Genomic DNA, 26896 nt, shown 5'->3' with positions numbered 1-26896 from the left:
GCTTTTGTTTCACTTATCTTTGGAGACGTGTCTTGAAAGAAGTCACTGTGGCTGATGTCGAAGAGGTTACTGCCTATGTTCTTCTCTAGGATTTTGATGGATTCCAGTCTCACATCAAGGTCTTTCATCCATTTTGAGTTTATCTTTGTGTATGGTGTAAGGGAATGGTCCAGTTTCGTTCTTTTACATGTAGCTGTCCAATTTTCCCAGTAGCACTTACTGAAGAGGCTGTCTTTTTTCCATTGGATATTTTTTCCTGATTTGTCAAAGATTAGTTGACCATAGAGTTGTGGAAGTGTTCTTACAGAAAAGCCAGAATCAATTTTAGGGCTAAGGACAGCAAAGGAATAGGCAGCTAAGTCAAATCAGAATAAGATAATGAGAAAGGGGATAGAAGACAGAAATGTTCAAGGTAAAATGGAAGCTGGAATTGAGTGAGAAATCTACAGCACAAGTACCTACAAGACCCAAAGTCAAAGCAGGCTATGGATCATGAATCTAGATAGTAAAACAGGGCATGAATAAGATGGCTTCAGAGAACTATACAGACAACAAATCAGCAAACAGACACAATGTGGATAACTGACATGAGTCTTCCAGCACAAAGCATATGTCATAAGCAATAAACACTGTCTCAATAATGAAGCCAGAAAATTTTCTTACACACTTTCATTTATAAGCATGAGCCCAGGAATTTAAGTGAATTCCTAACTTAGAGGGGATGTAATGAAAACAGAGTACCTACCTAGGCTCTTAAAACAATTAGATTCTGACATTATTTATGACAGGGAAAATGATGTTATTAACCAACCAAAATCAAGTAATATTCTGAGGCCACCTGACTGCTCTCACAAAATAATTTCTAAATAAAAATTCTAAATCTAAATTCTAAATCAAAACCACAGTAAGATATTATCTCACACCTGTTAGGATGGCTATCATCAAAAAGACAAGAAATAACAAATGCTGACAAGGATGTGGAGAAAAGGGAGACCTGGTGCACTGTTAATGGGAATGTAAATTGGTACAGCCACTAAGGAAAACAGTATGGAAGTTCCTCAAGAACTTAAAACTAGATACCTCTTTTCCCATGTTCATTGCAGCATTATTCACAATTACCAAGACAAAGAAACAACCTAGGCATTCATCAGTGGATGAATGGACAAAGAAAAGGTGATGTATGTATATATAAATTATATATTTTAAATATATGTCAAATATTAATTCCAGAGAAACAAATGGTAATACAAGATATAATAATATACCATATAGATCAGCCATGAATTAACCATAGTAATAAAAAAACAAATACTAATTTAATTAACAAGGATGCTAAGTATATTGGAAGAAGTCAGAAGCATGTTTGTGTATGTTTGGGATGGGAAAGGATAACAGAGCTAAAGTCTTATCTTCTGTTGCAGAGTAAATACATAAGAATAAAATGGAGGAGCGCTTGGGTGGCTCAGTCGTTAAGCGTCTGCCTTCAGCTCAGGTCATGGTCCCAGGGTCCTGGGATCAAGCCCCGCATCGGGCTCCCTGCTCGGCGGGAAGCCTGCTTCTCCCTCTCCCACTCCCCCTGCTTGTGTCCCCTCTCTCGCTGTGTCTCTCTCTGTCAAATAAATAAATAAAATCTTTAAAAAAAAAAAAGAATAAAATGGAAAAAATCAGGGGCACCTGGGTGGCTCAGTTGCTTAAGCATCTACCTTTGGCTCAGGTCCTGGGATTGAGCCTTGAGTCAGGCTCCCTGCTCAATGGGAAGTCTGCTTCTCCCTCTCCCTCTGATCCTCCCACCTGCTCATGCTCTTGCTCTGTCTCTCTCAAATAAATAATCTTTAAAAAAAAAAAAAATAGAAAAAACTGGGGCACCTGGGTGGCTCAGTCAGTTAAGAGAGCCTACCTTCGGCTCAGGTCATGAGCCCAGCGTCCTGGGATGGAGCCCTGCATCAGGCTCCCTGCTCAGTGGGGAGCCTGCTTCTCCCTCTTCCTCTGCCTGCCACTCTCCCTGCTTGTGCTCTCTCACACTCTCTGTGTCAAATAAAACCTTTTTTAAAAATGGAAAAGAGTGGGGCACCTGGGTGGCTCAGTCGTTAAGCGTCTGCCTTCGGCTTGGGTCATGATCCCATGGTCCTGGGATCGAGCCCCAAATCAGGCTCTCTGCTCGGCGGGAAGTCTGCTTCTCCCTCTCCCAGTCCCCCTCCCACTCCCCCTGCTTGTGTTCCCTCTCTCACTGTGTGTCTCTCTGTCAAAAAAAATAAATATTTTAAAAAAAGGAAAAGATTAAGAAATAGAAATATAAGCATGTTATTTTTCATGTTGTTTTATTTTATTGCTTTTTTTTACATTTTCCAGCTTTATTGAGCTGTAATTGACATATAACAGTGTATAAGTTTAAGGTGTACAACATTACACCTTTGATACACTTTGATTTGATACACTTATATACTGCAAAATTATTACCTCCATAGGGCAACTAGCTAACACTTCCATCAGGTCACATAATTACCATTTCTTTTTTGTAGTGACATTTGAGATCTACTCTTAGCAACTTTGAAGTATGTAATACAGTATTATTAACTATAATCACATGTTGTACATTAGATCCCATAATTTATTTCACTAACATTCTCTTGTTGGTAGACATTTAGGATGTTATCAATTTTTTGCTACTACACACAATGCTGTAGGTGTCTTCATGTGTACATATGCAAAAGTTTCTCCAGATCAATAAACTCAAATATTTTTTTAGCATGGCCCAGATTTAGAAATAGATTTTATATCACAATCCCATACACATAAAATCGAAGCAAATCTCATGAAGAAAAAAATTTAATGATGCTACATGCAATTGTGCCAGTTACCAATTGACTACCCCTCAGCACCAAATCTACCCTTCTCTATCCTGTTTTTTAATAATGGAATTGAGCCCTATGATGGTTAATCTTATGGTTCAACCTGACTGGGTCACCCAGTGCCCAGATTTTTGTTAAATATTTTTCTGGGTGTGTATGTGAGACTTTCTGGATCATACTGACATTTTTTATTGGTAAACTGAGTAAAGCATACTGTCTTCCCCAATGTAAGTGGGCCTTATCCAATTTACTGAACGCTTGAATACAACAAATAGGTGGAGTAAGAGAGATTTCACTTTCTCTGCCAATTTTCAAGCGAGGACACTGGCCTTCTCCTGCCTTCAGGCTTGGACTCAGACTGGAACTTATATCATCAGCTCTCCTGGTTCTCAGGCCTTCTGAATCTGACTAGAACATTGGCTCTCTTAGGTTTCTAGCTTGCCAATTGCAGATCTTGGGACTTCTTAGACTCCATAATCATGTAAACCAATTTCTTGTAATAAATATATACATAAACTTAATGTATCTCCTACTGGTTCTGTTTTTCTGGTAATCCCAAACTAATATAAACCATATCAACATTTCTTCTTTGCCAACTCACCCAGCATTAAGCTTTGTCAATAAAGGGTACTAATGGGACACTGCAAGGCCATAGCAGAAAGAAGGAGCTTCCCCTTCTTGGTTCTGATGCACTGCTATGTTACTTCAGCACCCTTGCCAGGTGATTGGCATGCTGGAGGCCCTCCATACCCTCTGGCAATTTTCTTCACCACTGACAGTCTACAGGTTCCTATGGCAGCCATGCCCTTTTCCAAAAGGATCTGAATCTTTTAAATTCTTAGTTCCTTGCTTGCTGGCTCCTTCTCAGTAGTTGTTGACTTTTACACCTGCTATTTCTATACCCTTTGAATGTTTTTAACCCCTTTTAGTAATTCCTTTTTATCAGTTAACATTTGTATTAAATATTCCCTATTCAAATTATTACTATAAATGGATTGTAACTGATAGAGCAACATACTCTTGACATTTTTTATTAATGCTGATAGTGAGCACTAAATGGAATTTGTAACCCACTAATGATTGATGAGGATAGCTTTAAAAACACTTCTCTAAGGTATAAACTTAGGAGTTAAACTGCTAAATCACAGGATATGCACATCTAACATCACAAGATACCCCCAGTGTATAAGCATTCCCACTGAAACATATCTGGGCCAACATTTGGATATGTCAGACATTTTAGTGGCTCTTTTGTTCAACATATTTTTTAGATGCAACCATGTTGTTGCATCTCTACACTTTTCATAAAATTTTTTACCAAGTCCTTTTATTTTTTTAATTTTTTTATTGATAGGTAACATTTTTTTAAATTTTATTTTATTATGTTATGTCACCATACATCATTAGTTTTTGATGTAGTGATCCACGATTCATTGTTTTCTTATAACACCCTGTGCTCAAAGCAGTACGTGCCCTCCTTAATACCCATCACCGGGCTAACCCTTCCCCCAAACCCCCTCCCCTCTAAAACCCTCAGTTTGTTTCTCAGAGTCCATAGTCTCTCATGGTTCATCTCTCCCTCCAATTCCCCCCCTTCATTTTTCCCTTCCTTCTCCTAATGTCCTCCATGCTATTCCTTATGTTCCACAAATAAGTGAAACCATATAATTGACTTTCTCTGCTTGACTTATTTCACTTAGCATAATGTGTACATCCATGTTGATGTAAAAGTTGGGTATTCATCCTTTCTGATGGCTGAGTAATATTCCATTGTATATATGGACCACATCTTCTTTATCCATTCATCTGTTGAAGGGCATCTCGGCTCTTTCCACAGTTTGGCTATTGCGGGCATTGCTGCTATGAACATTGGGGTACATATGGCCCTTCTTTTCACTACATCTGTGTCCTTGTGGTAAATACCCAGGAGTGCAATTGCTGGGTCATAGGTAGCTCTATTTTTAAATTTTTGAGGAACCTCCACACTGTTTTCCAAAGTGGCTGTACCAACTTGCATTCCCACCAACAGTGTAAGACGGTTCCCTTTCTCCACAACCTCTCCGACATTTGTTGTTTCTTGCCCTGTCAATTTTTGCCATTCTAACTGGTGTAAGGTGGTATCTCAATGTGGTTTTGATTTGAATTTCCCTGATGGCTAATGATGATGAACATTTTTTCATGTGTCCATTAGCCAGCCATTTGTATGTCTTCCTTGGAAAAGTGTCTGTTCATGTCTTCTGCCCATTTTTTGACTTGATTATTTGTTTTTTGGGTGTTGAGTTTGAGAAGTTCTTTATAGATCTTGGATACCAGCCCTTTATCTGTAGTGTAATTTGCAAATATCTTCTCCCGTTCTGTGGGTTGCCTCTTTGTTTTGTTGACTGTTTCCTTTGCTGTGCAGAAGCTTTTTATCTTGATGAAGTCCCGAAAGTTCATTTTTGCTTTTCTTTCACTAGCCTTTGGAGATAAAACTTGAAAGAAGTTACTGTGGCCGATGTCAAAGTCTCTAACACCATACACAAAGATAAACTCAAAATGGATGAAAGACCTCAATGTGAGACAGGAATTCATCAAAATCCTAGAGGAGAACACAGGCAGTAACCTCTTTGATATGTAATATTCATAAGTGTACAAATCATTAGTTTACAGCTAAGTAAATTTTCAAAGAATATACAACTGTATGCCCACCACTCAGATAAGTAAAATATTAACAGCATCCCAAATGCCACTTCTGTCTCTTTTAGTCATTAACACACACACACCCTTAAATTGAATGTGCTACAGAAAGGAAAATGGATTAATTGTTACTACACACAACAATATCACAGATACAATCTTAGCAAAAGAAGCCAGACAGAAGAGTGGTTATTTAACCACTATTCTGATAAATATCACCAGTTATTAGTTTTACCTGATTTGGTACTTTATGTGCACAGGACCATAACAGCATGAACTCTTACATCTGACTTCTGTCAAGAGAGATCTGTGATATTCATCTGTATTATTGTATGTAGTAATTCATTCATTTTCCTTTCTGTGTCACATTCAATTGTATGAATATACCATAATTTATTTACTGTTGATGAATATGTGTTTCTTTTCCAGTTTGGTTTGCGCAATTATGAATAAAGCTTTTACTAACATCTTATACATGAATTTTGCTGTTGGATTCATACCTATGAGTAGATTTGCTGGATCATCAGATATGTGTACATTCAACTTTAGTTAATAGTGCCAAACACTTTTCCAAACTGGTTATCCCATCTCCTCTCCCACCAGCAGTGTTTGAAAGTAACAGTTGTTCTACATCCTTACCAGCACTTGGTATTGCCAGTGTTTTCAATTTTAGTCATTCCAGTGGCTGTGTTGTGTTATCACACTGTAGTTTTAATTTGTATTTCCCTGCTGAATGAAATTAAACACCTTTCCGAATGTTTATGAGCCACTGGAATATATGTTTTGTGAGGAGCCTAATCAAGATTTCTGCTCATTTTTCTACTGGAGTATCTTATTTTTGATTTCTAGTAGATCTCTATATACTCTAAATACAAGTCCTTCATCAAACATCTCTCTCTGTGACTTGCCTTTTTTCTCTCCTTAATGTCTTCTGAACAGATCTTCATTTTAATACAGTACAACTTACCAATCTTTTCCTTTATGGTTAGTGCTTTTGTCTTCCCCAAGGTCAAGAAGAATCTTTGTTTACCCCAAGGTCAAGAAAAATATTTTCCTATGTTTCCTTCAAGGTACATTATGGTTTTACATTTCACATTTAGGTAGCATCCATCTGGAACTGTGTTTGGGGCAAATACTATGAGGTAGAGATCAATATTCGTTGCTTTCAATATTGACACAATACCATTTATTGAATAGACTATCATTTTTTATTCCAGGTGGCCCAGTATCACCTCTTGCAAAGGATATCATTTCCCCAGTGCACTGCAATTTTTACCTTTTTCATATATCACTGGACGATATACATGATGGTCTGTTTCTGGACTCTGTATTCTGTTTCATTATTCTGTCTTGCCCCAAAACCACAATGTCTTCATTTATAATAAATCTTCATATCTGGTAGCATAAATCTTCTACTTTATTGCCTTCTTCATGATTGTCTTGGCTATTTATAACCTTTTGCCTTTTCATATAAATGTTGGAATCGGCTGTTCAATATCCATACAAAAAAAAAAGAAAAAAACCTGATGGATTTTTATTGGATTGCATTAAACCAAGATCAATTTGGGAAGAATGGACATCTTAAGACAGTAAGTCTTTCAATCTATATACATGGTATATCTTTCCATTTATTTAGATTTTCCTTAATTTCTATCAACAATGTTTTTGTAGATTTTAATGTACGTGTCTTACATTTTTTATTAGTTTTGCTTCTAGGCATTTATTGTTTGTGATACTATATAAATAGCATTGTTTCTTTAATTCATTTTCTAGTTCTTAGTTGCAAATACATACAAAATAATATATATTTAAAATATTGATACTGTAGCCATCATATTTTTAAGTTCCCATATTTATTCCCAGTTATTTTTTATAGAATCTATTGGATGTTCTATATATACAATTATATCACATACAAATGATAGTTTCAATCTTATATTTCCATTCTTTATGTATTTTATTTTTTTTTAAGATTTTATTTATTTATTTGACAGAAAGACACAGCAAGAGAAGGAACACAAGTAGGGGGAGTGGGAGAGGGAGAAGCAGGCTCCAGACTGAGCAAGGAGCCTGAGCCGAAGGCAGACGCTTAACGACTGAGCCATCCAGGCGCCCCTATGTATTTTATTTTTCTTACCACACTAGCTAGTACTGCCAGTATAATGTTCAATACACATGATTATAACAGGTCTCCTTGTCTCATTTTTAGATCTCAGTGGGAAATTTTTCAATATTTTACAATTGGATAATGATATTTGCTGTAGGCTTTTTAGCAGGTATCCTTTACCAGATAAAGAGAATTCCCCTCTATTACTTTGCTAAAAATTTTTATCCTGAAGGGGTATTGATTTATATTTCTGTTTTAAGAAAATATTGAATGAGTACTGCACTAGAGCTCCCTTTCCAGAAAAGTGCACTCCCAAACTTACATAATTCCTGGGTCATGGTAGGTTACACTTAATTCCATATCCATCTTAAGAGCAGGAAAGTGGATCAGAGCTCCATTTACATGGCATTGTCTCCATGCCCACATAGCAACATTTCCATTCTATTATGTAACTTGAGATGCCTTTTAGTCCTGCTGAACTGCCAGCCTAGGCTGCCCAGGTTCTTACCCATGGTATCAATTTTGCTTTTGTCAATACTCTGATTTTATGTGATTTCTCCCTAACTTTATTTTTTCCATATATCTTGTTGATCTGAGTGCATGATTTTTTAAAGATTTATTTATTCATTTTAGAGACAGAGGAGGGGCAAAGGGAGAGGGAGAGAGATTTTTTTATTTTTTTATTAACATATAATGTATTATTTGTTTCAGGGGTACAGGTCTTTGATTCATCAGTCTTAAACAATTAACAGCGCTCACCATAGTACATACCCTCCCCAATGACCATCACCCAGCCACCCATCCTTCCCACCCCCCTCCACTCCAGCAACCCTCAGTTTGTTTCCTGAGATTAAGAGTATCTTATGCTTTGTCTCCCTCTCTGGTTAGGTCTTTTTTCATTTTTCCCTCGCTTCCCCTATGATCCTCTATCTTGTTTCTCAAAATCCTCATATCTGTGAGATCATATGATACTTATCTTTCTCCGATAGACTTCTTTCGCTTACCATAACCCACTCTAGTTCCATCCACGTCATTGCAAATGGCAAGATTTCATTTTTTTTTATGGAAGCATAATATTCCATTGAATATATATACCACATCTTTATCTGTTCATCTTTTGGTGAACATCTACGCTCTTTCCATACTTTGGCTATTCTGGACAATGCTACTATAAACACTGGGATGCAGGTTCCGTTTCAGATCACTACATTTGTATCTTTGGGGTAAATACCCAGTGGTGCAATTGCTGGGTTGTAAGGTAGCTTTATTTTCAACTTTTTGAGGAACCTCCATACTGTTTTCCAGAGTGGCTGCATCAGCTTGCATTCCCACCAACAGTGTAAGAGGGTTCCCCTTTCTCTGCATCCTCGCCAACATCTATCATTTCCTGACTTGTTAATTTTACCCATTCTGACTGGTGTGAGGTGGTATCACACTGAGGTTTTGATTTGGATTTCCCTGATGCCGAGTGATGTTGAGCACTTTTTCATGTGTCTGTTGGCCATTTGGATGTCTTCTTTGCAGAAATGTCTCTTCATGTGTTCTGCCCATTTCCTGATTGGATTAGTTGTTCTTTGGGTGTTCAGTTTCATAAGTTCTTTATAGATTTTGGATACTAGCCCTTTATCTGATATGTCATTTGCAAATATCTTCTCCCATTCTGTCAGTTGTCTTTTGGTTTTGTTGACTGTTTCCTTTGCTGTGCAAAAAGCTTTTTATCTTGATGAAGTCCCTATAGTTCATTTTTGCCCTTGCTTCCCTTGCCTTTGGCGATGTTTCTAGGAAGAAGTTGCTGCAGCTAAGATCGAAGACGTTGCTGCCTGTGTTATCCTCAAGGATTTTGATGGATACCTGTCTCACATTTAGGTCTTTCATCCATTTTGAGTCTATTTTTGTGTGTGGTGTAAGGAAATGGTCCAGTTTCATTCTTCTACATGTGGCTGTCCAATTTTCCCAACACCATCTGTTGAAGAGACTGTCTTTTCTCCATTGGACATTCTTTCCTGCTTTGTTGAAGATTAGTTGGCCATAGAGTTGAGGGTCCATTTCTGGGCTCCCTACTCTGTTTCATTGATTTATGTGTCTGTTTTTGTGCCAGTACCATACTGTCTTGACAATGAAAGCTTTGTAATAGCGTTTGAAGTCCGGAATTGTGATGCCACCGGCTTTGCTTTTCAACATTCCTTTGGCTATTCGGGGTCTTTTCTGATTCCATACAAATTTTAGGATTATTTGTACTATTAATTTGAAAAATGTTGATGATATTTTTATAAGGGTTACATTAAATGTGTAGATTGCTCTAGGTACTATAGACATTTTCACAATATTTGTTCTTCCAAACCATGAGCAGGGAATGTTTTTCCATTTCTTTGTGTCTTCCCCAATTTTTTCATGAGTATTTTATACTTTTCTGAGTACAGATACTTTGCCTCTTTGGTTAGACTTATTCCTAGGTAGCTTATGGTTTTGGGTGCCATTGTAAATGGGATCAACTCCTTAATTTCTCTTTCTTCTGTCTTGGTGGTGGTGTATAGAAATGCCACTGATTTCTGTGCATTGATTTTATATCCTGACACTTCACTGAATTCCTGTATGAGTTCTAACAGTTTTGGGGTGGAATCTTTTTCCACATAAAGTGTCATATCATCTGCAAAGAGTGAGAGTTTGACTTCTTCTTTGTCAATTCGGATGCCTTTTATTTCTTTTTGTTGTCTGATTGCTGAGGCTAGGACTTCTAGTACTATGTTGAACAGCAGTGGTGATAGTGGACATCCCTGCTGTATTCCTGACCTTAGGGGAATGAGAATGATATTCGCTGTGGGGTTTTCATAGATGGCTTTAATGATATTGAGGTATGTACCCTCTATCCCTATACTCTGAAGAGTTTTGATCAAGAAAGGATGCTGTACTTTGTCAAATACCTTTTTCTGCATCTACTGAGAGGATCCTATGGTTCTTGTTCTTTATTAATGTATTGTATCACATGGATTGATTTATGGATGTTGAACCAACCTTGCAGCCCAGGAATACATCCCACTTGATCGTGGTGAATAATCCTTTTAATGTACTGTTGGATCTTATTGGCTAGTATTTTGGTCAGAATTTTTGCATCCATGTTCATCAGGGATATTGGTCTGTAATTCTCCTTTTTAGTGGGGTCTTTGTCAGGTTTTGGGATCAAGGTAATGGTGGCCTCATAAAATGAGTTTAGAAGTTTTCCTTCCATTTCTATTTTTTGGAACAGTTTCAGAAGAATAGGTATTGATTCTTCTTTAAATGTTTGGTAGAATTCCCCTGGGAAGCCATCTGGCCCTGGGCTTTTGTTTGTTGGGAGATTTTTGATTATTGCTTCAATTTCCTTGCTGGTTATGGGTCAGGTTTTCTATTTCTTCCTGGTTCAGTTTTGGTAGTTGATACATCTCTAGGAGTACATCCATTTCTTCCAGATTGTCTAATTTGCTGGCATATAGTTGCTCACAATATGTTCTTATAATTGTTTGTATTTCCTTGGTGTTAGTTATGATCTCTCCTCTTTCATTCATGATTTTTATTTGGGTCATTTCTCTTTTCTTTTTGATAAGTCTGGCCAGGGGTTTATCAATCTTGTTAATTCTTTCAAAGAACCAGTTCCTTGTTTTGTTGATCTGTTCTACTGTTCTTTTGGTTTCTATTTCATTGATTTCTGCTCTGATCTTTATTATTTCTCTTCTCCTGCTGAGTTTAGGCTTTATTTGCTGATCTTTCTCCAGCTCCTTTGGTTAGGTTGTGTATTTAAGACCTTTCTTGTTTCTTGAGAAAGGCTTGTATTACTATATACTTTCCTCTTAGAACCTCCTTTGCTGCATCCCAAAATTTTGAACAGTTGTGTTTTCATTTTCATTTGTTTCCATGAATTTTTTAAATTCTTCTCTAATTTCCTGGTTGACCCATTCATTCTTTAGTAGGATACTCTTTACCCTCCATGTATTTGAGTTCTTTCCAACTTTCCTCTTATGATTGAGTTCTAGGTTCAAAGCATTGTGGTCTGAAAATATGCAGGGAATGATCCCAATCCTTTGGTACCAGTTCGGACCTGATTTGTGACCTAGGATGTGATGTATTCTGGAGAATGTTCCATGGGCACTAGAGAAGTGTGTGTATTCTGTTGCTTTGGGATGGAATGTTCTGAATATATCTGTGAAGTCCATTTGGTCCAGTGTGTCATTTAAAGTCTTTATTTCCTTGTTAATCTTTTGCTTAGATGATCTGTCCATTTCAGTGAGGGGGGTGTTAATGTCCCCCGCTATTATTGTATTATTGTCTATGTGTTTCTTCGATTTTGTTATTAATGGGCTTATATAATTGGCTGCTCCCATGTTAGGGGCATAGATATTTACAATTGTTAGATCTTCTTGGTGGATAGACCCTTTAACTAGGATGTAGTGTCCTTCCTCATCTCTTATTACAGTCTTTGGTTTAAAATCTAATTTGTCTGATATAAGGATTGCCACCCCAGCTTTCTTTTGATGTCCATTAGCATGGTAAATGGTTTTCCACCCCCTCACTTTCAATCTGGGGGTGTCTTTGGGTCTAAAATGAGTCTCTTGCAGACAGCACATCGATGGGTCTTGTTTTTTTTATCCAATCTGATACCCTGTGTCTTTTGATTGGGGCATTTAGCCCATTTACATTTAGGGTAACTATTGTAAGATATGAATTTAGTGCCATTATATTGCCTGTAAGGTGACTGTTACTGTATATTGTCTGTGTTCCTTTCTAGTCTATGTTACTTTTAGGCTCTTTCTTTGCTTAGAGGACCCCTTTAATATTTCTTGTAGGGCTGGTTTGGTGTTTGCAAATTCTTTTAGTTTTTGTTTGTCCTGGAAGCTTTTTATCTTTCCTTCTATTTTCAGTGACAGCCTAGCTGGATACAGTATTCTTGGTTGCATATTTTTCTCATTTGGTGTTCTGAATATATCATGCCAGTCCTTTCTGGCCTGCTGGGCCTCTGTGGATAGGTCTGCTGCCAATCTAATGCTTCTACCATTGTAGGTTACAGACCTCTTGTCCTGAGCTGTTTTCAGGATTTTCTCTTTGTCTCTGAGACTTGTGAGTTTTACTATTAGATGTAGGGGTGTTGACCTATTTTTATTGATTTTGAGGGGGGTTCTCTGTGCCTCCTGGATTTTGATGCCTGTTTCCTTCCCCAAATTAGGGAAGTTCTCTGCTATAATTTGTTCCAATATACCTTCTGCCCCCCTCTCTCTTTCTTCTTCTTCTGGGATCCCAACTATTCTAATATTGTTTTGCTTTATGGTATCACTTATCTCTCAAATTCTGCCCTCATGATCCAGTAGTTGTTTATCTTTTTCTCAGCTGCTTTATTCTCCACCATTTGGTCTTCTGTATCACTAATTCTCTCTTTTGCCTCATTTATCCTAGCAGTTAGAGCCTCCATTTTTTATTGCACCTCATTAATAGCCTTTTTGATTTCAATTTGGTTAGATTTCAGTTCTTTTATTTCTCCAGAAAGGGATTCTCTAGTATCTTCTATGCTTTTTTCAAGCCCAGCTAGTATCTTTATAATCATCATTCTGAACTCTAGTTCTGACATCTTACTAATGTCTGTATTGATTAGGTCCCTGGCAGTCAGTGCTGCCTCTTCTTTTTTTTTAGGTGTGTTTTTCCGTCTTGTCATTTTGTCCAGAGGCAAATAGATGAATGAGACAACAAAATGCTAACAGGGTAACAATGACCCCAGAACAATATACACTAAGCAAATCAGAAGAGATTCGAAACCAGGGAGAAAAGAAAGGGAAATTAAAAAAAAAGAATATGATCAGGCTGGTGAATAGAACAGAGCCACATGCTAGACTGGGTGTGTTTTGGTCTGTTAGAAGAAATTGTCTCCCAAAATTTTAAAAATGAAAAGCTTATATATATACAAAAATAAGGGTAAATACAATTAAGGGATGGAATATGACTGTAAAGATGAAAATTAAATAATATTTTTAAAAAAGAACTGATAAAAAGTTGGTTGAAAAAAGAATGAAAAAATTTTTTAAAAAGAGAGAATGTGATCAGGCGGGAGACTAGGAAAACGTCAGACACTAGATTTAGGGTATATTTGGTCTGTTAGAAAAAACTGTATCCCAAAATTTTAAAGAAAGAAAAATTTATATATACACAAAAAGTAAGGTCAAATTCAATGAAGGGATAAAATATGACTGTAAAAATGAAAATTAAAAAAAATTTTTAAAAAAAAAAAAAAGATGTTTTTTAAAAAAGGGAAGAAGAAAAATTCAACTAAAAAAATAGAAAAAGAAAAATAAAAAAAACTTTAAAAATTAACTTTGAGGGACGCCTGGGTGGCTCAGTTGTTAAGCATCTGCCTTCGGCTCAGGTCATGATCCCAGGGTCCTGGGATCAAGCTCTGCATCGGGCTCCCTGCTGGGCGGGAAGCCTGCTTCTCCTTCTCCCACTCCCCCTGCTTGTGTTCCCTCTCTTGCTGTCTCTCTCTCTGTCAAAAAACAAATAAAATCTTTAAAAAATAAAAAAAAATTAACTTTGAAAGACTAAAGAATCATGGGGAAAAAAGCCATGAATTCTATGTGCTGTATTCCCCTAGCTCTGGGGTTTTGCCGTTCTACTTGATCAGTAAACTTGGTCTTGGCTGGATGTTCTTGCTGATCTTCTGGGTGAGGGATCTGTTGCAGTCATTCTCAAATGTCTTTGCCTGAGGCGGAACTGTACCACCCTTGCCAGGGGCCAGGCTAAGTAATCTGCTCGGGTTTGCTCTTGGTAGCTTTTGTTCCCTGAAAGCTTTCTGTACAGCTTTGGAGGACGAGAATGAATATGGTGACCTCCCAATCTCTGGTCCCAGAGGAGCCAAGAACTCAGGGCCCCACTCCTCAGTGAGCCCTCAGAGAAAAGCAGTCAATCACTCTTGTCTCCCTGGTCTCCAGCCATACTCCGTGGGGAGAGAGAATCTTAAACAGATTCCTGAGCCTAGAGCCTGATGTGGGACTCAATCCCATAGCCCTGAGATCACAACCTGCACTGAAACCAAGAGTCAGATACTTAACCAACTGCACCACCCAGGAGCCCCAAGTGCATGATTTTAAAAAATGTTACATTTTTCAATAATGCATAAATGTTACAGCAGAACTACCCATATACATCACAGAAGAGGCTAGTAGTCAAGCCAAACTTCATTTGAGCATTATTTACTGCCTTGTTTTAATTATAACTGATCACATCCAGCCAATTAAACAGAAACATACAAATGAACTAATTACAATTCAATTCTATTCAAATGCAGCTAAGCATGGGTCGAAGATTATCTATTTAATTGTAAAATCAAAATTAATCATTTAACATATTGTGTGTAAAAATTACATTCTGAGGGCCAACAATGAGTTCTTTAATTGTTCCTATTAGATTAGAACCAAAATAACCCATACATTTATGATAAGTATAAATCAGGAAGGATTTTATAACAATATAACATAATGTGGTTAATTATGCTTTCAAAATGATTGCTTATAATCTATTACTACAAAATAAATGTATATAATACTACCCAAAATTATCACTGTTTGTGTACTGTATAGGTCCATACTTACCTTCACATTTTTCAAGAATCTGGACCGTTTCTCCTATTTCTAAGACCAAGCCTTGAGGGACAGATCCTCGAAAGCTGCATATCACTAGGAAAACAAAGGTAAACGCATCAATTAGCATTTTTAAATACTGAGACAAGGTCAGTGTCATTGAAATTAAACACTAAATTTTCTTAAATATATACTTTCCCTTCTTCACTAATTCATCTTTCAAATATGTAAGCCCCTTTCAACTTAAACTATATTTTGAGTAGTAATATAAAGTAGCTCAGTATATTGAAGTACATTTTGGCAAAATTATTCCTGGGTAGTATATGTATGAAAATGCTTCTGTAAACAGAGTCTCTCTTTCCCTCAGCATGACTTGTGTTCACCTATCCTTTTTGGGCAAATATGTCTCAATTATTTCAGAAGAAATTAACACTGGAGGCTTCTTATCTAATATAAACAGACAGTTTTATAAAGAATCACCAAGTAAATATGATTATACTTTGAGAAACAAAGTCCCCATAATAAAAATGTGAACAGAAATTCATGAAATAAAAAGCAAATGTACAACAGAGAAAGTCTATAATACCAGTCAGAATTCCATATTTATTGCAACATTATTTACAATTGCCAAGATATGGAAGCAACCCAACTGTCAATCCATAGATGGATAAAGAAGAGGTAGTGTGTATGTATATATATCCATGTGTATATATGTATGTATGTGTGTGTGTGTGTGTATATATATATATATATATATATATATATAATATGTCTGTATATATACATACACACAATGGAATATTACTTGACCATAAAAAAATGAAATCTTGCCATTTGCAGCAACATGGATGGATCTAAAAGGTATAATGCTAAGTGAATTAAGTCAAGAAAGATAAATACCGTACGATTTCAATCATATGTGGAATTTAAAAAACAAAACAAAACAAAAAAAGAGACAAAAAAGAACAGACTCTTAAAAAAAGAGAAGTGGTAGTTGCCAGAGGGGAGGAGTTGGGTATGGGGATGGGTGAAGTAGGAGAAGGTGATTAAGAGTACACTTATCATGATGAGCACTGAGTAATGTATAGAATAGTTAAATCAGTATATTGTACAACTGAAAATAATGTAACACTGTATGTTGTTATATTGGAATTAAAAATATTTTTTTTAATTTAACCCATCTTCTTTTTTTAGGAAAATGATAATTTGATTTCAAAATTTATGTAAGAATACAAAGAAACAAGAATAGCCTTGTCAATCTTAAAGGACTTCCTACTACCATATATCAAGTTTTATAATCTAAAATCAGTTCTTTGAGTGGCTAGTATCAAAACGACAAGAAATAACAAGTGTTGAGAGGATGTGGAGAAAAGGGAACTCTCATGCACTGTCAATGGGACTGTGAATTGGTGCAACCACTATAGAAAATAGTATGGAGGCTCCCCAAAAAACTAAAAATAGAAATGCCATATGACCCAGGATTCCACTACTAAGTATTTACACAAGGAAAATGAGAACACTAATTCAAAAAGATATATGCACCCCTTTGTTTATTGTAGCATTTTTTTACAATAGCCAAGGTATGGAAGCAACCTAAGTGTCCATCAACAGATGAATGGACAAAGAAGATGTGGTATGTATGTGTGTGTGTGTATGTGTGTGTGTGTGTGTGTGTAATGGAATTTTACTTGTAAAAAAGAATGAAATCTTGCCATTCATGACAATACGGATGGACCTAGAGGGTATTATGCTAAGTGAGATAAGTCAGAAAGAAAAAGTCAAATACCATATTATTTCACTTATGTGTGGAATCTAAAAAACAAAACGGACCAAAAAAGGCAGAAACAGACCTATTAATACAGAGAACAAATTGATTGCCAGGGGTTGAGGAAATGGATAAAATGGGTGAAGGGGAGTAGAATGTACAGGCTTCTAGTTATGGAATGAATAGGTTACAGGGATGAAAGGTACAGTATAGGGAATATTAGTCAATAGTACTACAATAATGTTATATGGTGACAGATAGTAACTATCCTTGTGATGAGTACAGCATATCCTACAGAGTTATTGGATCACTCCCTATGTTGTTCACCTAAAACTAATGTAACATTGTGTGTCAACTACACTGTAGTGAAAAAAGATGCCAAAAAAAGTGATAAACCCCTCATGAGAGTGATTCAAAACAAAAAATAACTTTCTATAAGAATGTTCACAGCACCTTTATTCACAATAGCCAGAAATGGAAACAACCCAGCTGTTCAAAATAAGTATAGGTAAAATATGCAATATTCAAAACTACAATATCACTTATACATAAAAAATAAAGATCCACTGATAAAAGTAACACATTGGATGAAAATCACAATCATTATGCCGAACAAAAGAAGTTAGATGCAAAAGTGTACATACTACATAGTTCTATTTACTGAAAGATCTAGAACAGGCTAAATTAAGATAAATAAAATCAAAAAACTAGTTGTCTCCAGAGAAACATGGACTGATCAGGTAGCACAAAAAGAATATTCTGGAAAGACAGAGAAGTGTTTGACAATGTGTTAAGTGTAGACTTTAGGCAAAACTGTACAACTAACTCAATATATGTGAATTTTACCTCAGACTGGATCAAAGACAAAATAAAAGCTAAACTATGCAATTCTTTTTTTTTGTAATTTTTCTAATATATATATATATTTTTTTTAATTTTATTATGTTATGTTAGTCACCATACAATACATCATTAGTTTTTGATGTAGTGATCCACGATCCATTGTTCTCGTATAACACCCAGTGCTCCATGCAGTACGTGCCCTCCTTAATACCCATCACCAGGCTAACCAATCCCCCCTCCCTTCTCCCCTCTAAAACCCTGTTTGTTTCTCAGGTCCATAGTCTCTCATGGTTCATCTAAACTATGCAATTCTTAAAGAAAATATGAGTAAATCTTTAGGACCTTAAATTAGTCAGTGCTTCCTTATATTATGACACCAACATCATAAACAAAAAAAAGAATAAATTGAACTTCATTAAACTTAAAAACTTTTGTGCTGCAAAGGACACCATCAAGAAAGTGAAAAAGAAAACCCAGGGAATGGGAGAAAATATTTGCAAATAATATATCTTACAAAGGATTTGCATCCAGAATATATAAAAGAACTTTTACAACAATAAAAAAATTAAAAATGGAAAGAGGATCTGAATGGATATTTCTCTAAAGAAGATATACAAGTGGCCAATAAAACATGAAAATGCTCAACGTTAGTCACTAGTGAAATGTTAATCAAAACCATGAGATGCCATTTCATACCCACTAAGATGGCTATAATCAAAAAGATTGACAATAAAACTGTAGGGATATATTGCTGGTAGAAATGTAAAATGGTACAGCTGCTGTAAAAAATCATTTGGCAGTTCCTCAAAAAGTTAAACATATAATTATCATATGATACAACATTTCCACTCCTACATATATACCCCAAGAGAACTGAAAACATATGCTCACACAAAAAGTTATCTACAAAGGTTCATAAGACAATTTGTAATAGCCAAAAAGTGGAAACAATCCATATATCCATCAAATGGATGACTGGATAAATAAAATGTGGTATATCCATACAATGGAATATTATCATCCATAAAAAGAATTAAGTACTGATACATACTACTACATGGATGAACTTCGAAAAACTATGCTAAGTTAAGTTAGACACAAAAGGCCACATATTTTATGATTCTACTCATATAAAGTGTCCAAAATAGGCAAATCCATGGACACAGAAAGTAGATTAGTAACTGCCATATCCCTGGAGAGGAATGTGGAGTGACTGTCATTGGGTATAGGGATTCTTTATGGAGTGATGAAAATATTCTGGAATTAGATAGTGATGACGGTTATGCAACCTTCTAAATACATTAAAACCAATGAATTGTATGCTTTTTTATTTAAATTCAATTAGCCAAGGTATTGTACATCACTAGTTTTTGATACCTTTTTTAAAAGGCAAAGAAATACAAGTGGTTTTCCTTGACTCAACAAATGTTACTGATACTGCTCCGTTATATTCAAGAAGTCAATTCCAAGTCTGAAGTGACTGAACAAGCTGAGACAACACTAACTCAGTACCACCTGAAGTGGAAGCTACTAAGATGTGTTATGATTAAAGGTAGTGAAAATATACATGGACAGAAAATAACACAGTTGGACCAATTTAGAAAGCTTGTAAAAATGTAAAATGTTTAAAATCTATGGTTATTCATTGTATGATTCATCAGCAAGTACTCTGCAGAAATTATATGACTCTTTCATGTGTTAGCCTGCCAGTAGTCAACAAAGAACTTCATTTGCTCTCATGGACTTGATCATCTTCACTTCCATGAATTTTTATGAAAAACAGAAGGCAAGTATCCTGACTTGATCAAGTGCACAGCAGCAAGATGGCTTAGTAGTAGTCAAGTTTTATTGCAATTTTATTGCACTTCAAGCTGTAACTGAAATTTTTGTGAATGAAAACTTCCCTCATCCATTATTTTTTTAAACATCTTATTTTTAAGTAATCTCTACAACCAACGTGGGGCTCAAACTCACAACCCCAAGATCAAGAGTCACATGCTCCACTGACTGAGTCAGCCAGGCGCCCCTTCCTTCATCCACTATTTTTTTAATTTTATTTTATTATGTTACGTAGTCACCATACAATACATCACTAGATTTGATGTAGTGAATCAAACAATAAATGGCTTTGGAAATTAGTTTTTGATTCAGTCTTGATAATGTTTCTTAATTTAACTTAAAATCAAACTTGCGAAACTTATACCTATATTAAAGATATTCTGATGCCAATTCAAATCACAACTAATGTTAAGCTGCTTTATAAACTTTTCATACTTTCAAAAGTTAAAAAAAGAAAAAGTATCTCCATTCTAACTCAAATTTGGATCCCACACATTTTTGTGCTCAAAATACAGTTCCTGCAGATTTTTTAAACTTCAATGCAACTGCAAAGGAAATTTCCATATTTCAAAATCCATATAATGGTGCAACTGAGGAACTTCCACCTAACTATCAGTTGGAAGTACTTTAATCTGCAATGTAATTACATGCTAAATGGCAAATAACAAGAGAAGATGCTAATAAATTCCATAAATGCCTGCCAAGTGATGAATACTCTCAAATTAAAATATATATAAACATCATATTGGCAATACCTGTCTGAAAAAGTATTTATAAAGATGAAAAACATAAAATCCTCATTACAGATCAGTATTAATAGATAAAGATTTGTGACTGATTTTGATTATAGGGAACATTAACATTAAAAGACAATTAATCCAAAAAAAAAATTCTATTCTTCTCATTAGATATAGATTACCAAAAAAGGTGTGCTCAATTATTTTTATATTTTGAATTTCATCAATAAAAACTGCGTGGAAATTTATTTCCTTTTTTGTTGAGTAAGTATACCTACATAATATACTTCAATTTTGCCACCTGGCCTGTAAAGTTTAAAACATTTTACTATCTGGTCCTTTAGAGTAAAAATTTGCCAACTCCTAGTCTGAAACAAAAACAGTACCAACGTGTTGTGTATTTGTACTATTCTGAAAAGTAAAATGCATGACAAAAGTAACACCAAGTACAGGAGGGAGGAAAAACTACTTAACATTTCACTTAACATTTATTTACATAAACAGTAATACCTATGTATTCATTGTAATAAAACTGATTATAAAAAGTCAACTCGTGACACCTGGGTGGCTCAGTCAGCTGGGCATCTGCCCTCAGTTCAGGTCATAATCCCAGGGTCCTGGGATCAAACTCCACATCATGCTCCCCACTCAGTGGGGAGTCTGCCTCTCTCTCTGCCCCTCCCCCTGCTTATGCTCTCTCTCTCAAGTAAATAAATAAAAATCTTTAAAAAAAAAAGTCAACTATTCTTAAGCCCTTGCAACAAGCACATTATACGTCGAAAGACATATGAAAAAAAAAATCACCTGAAGGCATTTTTTTCCTTAAAAATAGCTTAAACACAGACTATGTACCACATTATCATCTTAGTACTACTTTAGAAACTCACAAAAACATTATCAGTCTCTTACATATTTTATACTATTTTTCTTATTTCTAGGTCAAAAAAATATCAAAAGAGTTTGCATTTCAAGCATTACTGCATTGCTCTTTAGTTAATCCTAGGACAATTACATTAAATGAGAAGCAATCCCAATAACAGTCATTTCTGTATTATCTATACCAATGATAAGAAAAAGAAAAAATAGTTCAAACAAAAATAATTTGTTTGGCTTGGCAATACATGATTTCTTAGAGATCTGTCCCCTTAACTAAGTTTTGCTTGGGTCCATAATGAAGTTAATTTGCATTCCTTCAACGGGATGAGGGAGGGACACACCCTGGGAGGACATGGATAGCAAAGAAAATCTGGTTTAAGGCACACAACAACTGGCCATGAATAATGCCAAAGTAATCCACACCTTTTTCCCAAATGATAACTATTACTTTAGTGCTACCTCATGCAAAGCAAGTGAAGCACTGCAAAATAAAATAAAAAGTAGGCTATATTCCTTAAGGGCTAAGAGGAAACTGGGCAAAACTATCATTCAACATATTACTAGAAGTCCTAGCAACAGCAATCAGACAACAAAAAGAAATAAAAGGTATTCAAATTGGCAAAGAAGAAGTCAAACTCTCTCTCTTCTCAGATGACATGATACTTTATGTGGAAAACCCAAGACGCCATCCCCAAATTACTAGAATTCATCCAGCAATTCAGTAATGTGGCAGGATACAAAATCAATGCACAGAAATCAGTTGCTTTCTTATACACTAACAATGTAACTGTAGAAAGAGAAATTAGAGAATCGATTCCATTTACAATAGCACCAAAAACCATAAGATACCTTGCAATAAACCTAACCAAAGAGGTAAAGGATCTATAATCTAGGAACTACAGAACACTCATGAAAGAAATTGAAGAAGACACAAAAAGATGGAAAAACATTCCAGGCTCATGGATTGGAAGAATAAACATTGTTAAAATGTCTATGCTGCCAAAGGGGCGCCTGGGTGGCTCAGTTGGTTAAGCGACTGCCTTCGGCTCAGGTCATGATCCTGGAGTCCCTGGATCGAGTCCCACATCGCTTCTCCCTCTGACCCTCCCCCCTCTCATGTGCTCTCTCTCTCTCATTCTCTCTGTCTCAAATAAATAAAATCTTTAAAAAAAAAAAAAATGTCTATGCTGCCCAGAGCAATCTATATCTTCAATGCCATCCTGATCAAAATACCAATGACATTTTTCAAAGTGCTGGAACAAACAATACTAAAATTTGTATGGAATCAGAAAAGACCCCGAATCACCAAGGAAATGTTGAAAAAGAAAAACAAAGCTGGGGGCATCACATTGCCCGATTTCAAGCTATATTACAAAGCTGTGATCACCAAGATAGCATGGTACTGGCACAAAAACAGACACATAGACCAATGGAACAGAATAGAGAGCCCAGATATGGACCCTCAACTCTATGGTCAAATAATCTTCAACAAAGCAGGAAAAAATATGCAATGGAAAAAAGATAGTCTCCTCTTCAATAAATGGTACTGGGAAAATTGGACAGCTATATACAGAAGAATGAAACTCGACCATTCTCTTACACCATACACAAAGATAAACTCAAAATGGATTAAAGGCCTCAATGTGAGACAGGAATCCATCAAAATCCTAGAGGATAACATACGCAGTAACCTCTTCGACATTGGCCACAGAAACTTCTTTCAAGACATGTCTCCAAAGGCAAGAGAAACAAAAGCAAAAATAAACTTTTGGGACTTCATCAAGATAAAAAGCTTCTGTACAGGAAAGGAAACAGTCAACAAAACAAAGAGGCAACCCACAGAATGGGAGAAGGTATTTGCAACTGACACTACAGACAAAGGGCTGATATGCAAGACCTATAAAGAACTTCTCAAACTCAACACCCAAAAAACATATAACCCAGTCAAGAAATGGGCAGAAGACATGAACAGACACTTCCCCAAAGAAGACATACAAATGGCTAACAGACACATGAAAAAAATGTTCATCATCATTAGCCATCAGGGAAATTCAAATCAAAGCCACATTGAGATACCACCTTACACCAGTTAGAATGGCAAAAATTGACAAGGCAAGAAACAACAAATGTTGGAGAGGTTGTGGAGAAAGGGGGACCCTCTTACACTGTTGGTGGGAATGCAAGTTGGTACAGCCACTTTGGAAAACAGTGTGAAAGTGCCTCAAAAATTAAAAATAGAGCTACCCTATGACCCAGCAATTGCACTCCTGAGTATTTACCCCAAGGACACAGATGTAGTGAAAAGAAGGGACACATGCACCCCAATGTTTATAGCAGCAATGTCTGCAATAGCCAAACTATGGAAAGAGCTGACATGCCCTTCAACAGATGAATGGATAAAGAAGATGTGGTCCATATATACAATGGAATATTACTCAGCCATCAGAAAGGATGAATACCCAACTTTTACATCAACATGGATGGGACTGGAGGAGATTATGCTAAGTGAAATAAGTCAGCAGAGAAAGACAATTATCATATGGTTTCACTTATCTGTGGAACATAAGGAATAGCATGGCGGACATTAGGAGAAGGAACGGAAAAATGAAGGGGGTGGGAATCAGACGGGGAGATGAACCATGAGAGACTATGGACTCCAAGAAACAAACTGCAAGTTTTAAAGGGGAGGGGGTAGGGGGATGGGTTAGCCTGGTGATGGGTATTAAGGAGGGCATGTATTGCATGGAGCACTGGGTGTTATACACAAACAATGAATCATGGAACACTACATCAAAAACTAATGATATACTGTGTGGTGACAAACAAAACAACAAAACAAAACAAAATAAATAAAAATCATTGAATTATAAAAAAAGAAAACTGGGCAAAGTCCATTGTGTATAATAATTTGAAAACAGAGATGGAAATAGGAAAATTAACATGGAACTAAGCTCTAAAAAATACCATCAGTTAAATGCCACCTCAGTGCATCTGTAATGATTAAGTTTACAGAAAGGGCCCAAGATTTTTATATATCTCTTACTAGAAAGTAAATATAACAATTTAACTGGAATTTGCTTCTAGAGACTTCCCTTCCTTTCTATTTTTTTAATTTTATTTTATTATGTAACGTTAGTCACCATACAATACATCATTAGTTTTTGATGTAGTGATCCACGATTCATTGTTTTGGTATAACACCCAGTGCTCCATACAGTACGTGCCCTCAATACCCATCACTGGGCTAACCCTTCCCCCCACCCCCCTCCCCTCTAAAACGCTCAGTTTGTTTCTCAGAGTCCATAGGTTCTCATGGTTCATCTCCCCCTCTGATTCCCCCCACTTCATTTTTCCCTTCCTTCTCCTAATGCAGGGGGATTGGGGTACAACAGGGGCAGAGGGAAAGGGAGAGATAGTCTTAAGCAGACTCCACACTGGGAGCCTGACCCAGGGCTCGATCTCATGATCCTAAGATCACAACCTGAGCCAAAATCAAGAGTCAGATGCTTAACTGACTGTGCTGCCCAGGTACCCCATAGAGTAAGGGAAGACTATTTAAAGTTATACCTATAGGGGCTTTATTCATTCCTTCCCCAGTTGTGACCATACAGCAGTCTTTGCTCCCTAAAGAGATCATTCCAAACTCTTTGGCATCCTACATAATCTCTTGGCTTTTCCCCACAGTGGCTGCTGACATTTACTGTGATAACTATTTTAATTTTCAGAAGTCAACTTTACAAGACTGAATCCTTTCTAAGATCGGGGGAAAAAAAGGATGCCCACTCACCACCTTCAAGATTGTACTTAAGATTCTAGCCAGCACAATCAGGCAAGAAAAAGAAATAAAAATCAGAGAGGGAGACAAACCATGAGAGACTCTGGACTCCAGGAAACAAACTGAGGGTTACAGAAGGGAGGGGTAGGATGGGGTAACTGGATGATGGGTATTAAGAAGGGCATGTGTGGTGATGAGCACTGGGTGTTATACGCAACTAACGAATCGTTGAACACTGCATCAAAAGCTAATGATGTACTATATGTTGGCTAACTGAACATAATAAAAAAAGAAATAGAAATAAAAAGCATCAAAATTGGAAAGGAAGAAGTAAAACTCTATTTGCAGATGACAGGATAATCTACTAGAAAATCAAATAGAATCTACCAAATAAGTAACTAGAACTAGTGAGTTTAGTATGGTTACACATTATAACATCACTATACAAAAATCCATCACATTTCCATATACTAGCAGAAAACAGAAAAGGATATTTTGAAAAAATAATACTATTTAAAATAACATCAAAATATATAATACATATAGGAGTAAATGTGACAAAATAGGTGGGAAAAAAATCTGTACACTGAAAACTAAAATATTTCTGAGAGAAATTAAAGAAAACCTAAATAAATGGAGAGATGTGCTCTGTTCATTGGTTGAAAGATTTCATACTGTTAAAATGACAGTATTTTCTAAATTGATCTATAGATTCAATGCAATCTCAATCAAAATCCCAGTTTTTTGTAGAAATTGACAAACCAATTTTTTAAATTATATAGAAATGACATAGAATAGCCAAAACAACTATGAAAAAGAAAGCAGTTAACAAGAGTAACACTACCTGATATCAATAATTATTATAAAGCTACAATAATCCAAATAGTATGTATCAATGTAAAGACAAGCTAACAGATCGGTGTAACAGAATAGAGTCCAGAAATAAACCCACACATATAAAGGCAGCTGCTTTCCTTAAAAAGACACAAAATGCAGTGTAAAAAGGATAGCCTAATTGCTGTATGAGTTCTAGTAATTTGGGGGTAGAGCCTTTTGTGTTTTCCACATAAAGTATCATGTCATCTGGGAAGAGAGAGTGTTTGACTTCTTTGCCAGTTTGAATGCTTTTTCCTTTCTTTTTGTTATCTGATTGCTGAGGCTAAGACTTCTAGTACTATGTTGAACAGTAGTGGTGAGAGTGGACATCCCTGTCATATTCCTGACCATAAAGGAAAATCTCTCAGTTTTTCCCCATTGAGAATGATATTCACTGTGGGCTTTTCAGAGATGGTTATGATATTGAGGTATGTTCCCTCTATCCCTATACTTTGAAGAGTTTTAATCAAGAAAGGATGCTGCATTTTATCAAATGCTTTTTCTGCATCAGTTGAGAGGATTATATGGTTCTTGTCTCTTCCTTTATTAATGAGCTCTATCACGTTGATTGATTTGCGAATGTTGAAACCTCCTTCAACCCAGGAAAAAAATCCCACCTGGTCCTGGTGAAGAATGCTTTTAATGTACTGTTGGATCCTACTGGCTAAGATCTTGTTGAGTATTTTGGCATCTGTGTTCATCAGGGATATTGGTCTGTAATTCTCCTTTTTGATGGGGTCTTTGTCTGGTTTTGGGATCACGGTAATGCTGGCCTCATAGAATGAATTTGGAAGTTTTCTTTCCATTTCTATATTGCACTACTAGGTATTTACCCCAAAGATACAGCTGTAGTGAAAAGAAGAGGCACATGCACCCCAATATTCATAGCAGGAATGTCCACAACAGCAAAGGAGCCAAGATGTCCTTCAACAGATGAATGGATAAAGAAGATGTGGTTCAT

General features: G+C 36.2%; 1 protein-coding gene across 4 annotated transcripts in view; it reads right to left on the bottom strand.

Annotated features, from left to right (window-relative positions):
- The window catches only part of DOCK3 (dedicator of cytokinesis 3), a 571728-nt gene that overhangs the window by 469562 nt on the left and 75270 nt on the right, over positions 1-26896 (bottom strand). For all 4 annotated transcript variants that reach the window (XM_032411365.1, XM_032411366.1, XM_032411368.1 and 1 more), the window contains exon 2: positions 15237-15320. In XM_032411365.1, the coding sequence (XP_032267256.1) occupies positions 15237-15320 (84 nt within the window). The remainder of the gene's footprint in view (positions 1-15236; positions 15321-26896) is intronic.

The sequence above is a fragment of the Phoca vitulina genome, unplaced genomic scaffold, assembly GCF_004348235.1.
Source record: "Phoca vitulina isolate PV1807 unplaced genomic scaffold, GSC_HSeal_1.0 scaffold13, whole genome shotgun sequence".
Taxonomy (NCBI): domain Eukaryota; kingdom Metazoa; phylum Chordata; class Mammalia; order Carnivora; family Phocidae; genus Phoca; species Phoca vitulina.
Note: the sequence above shows the minus strand (reverse complement) of the source record. Positions and strands in the feature narration are given on the sequence as shown.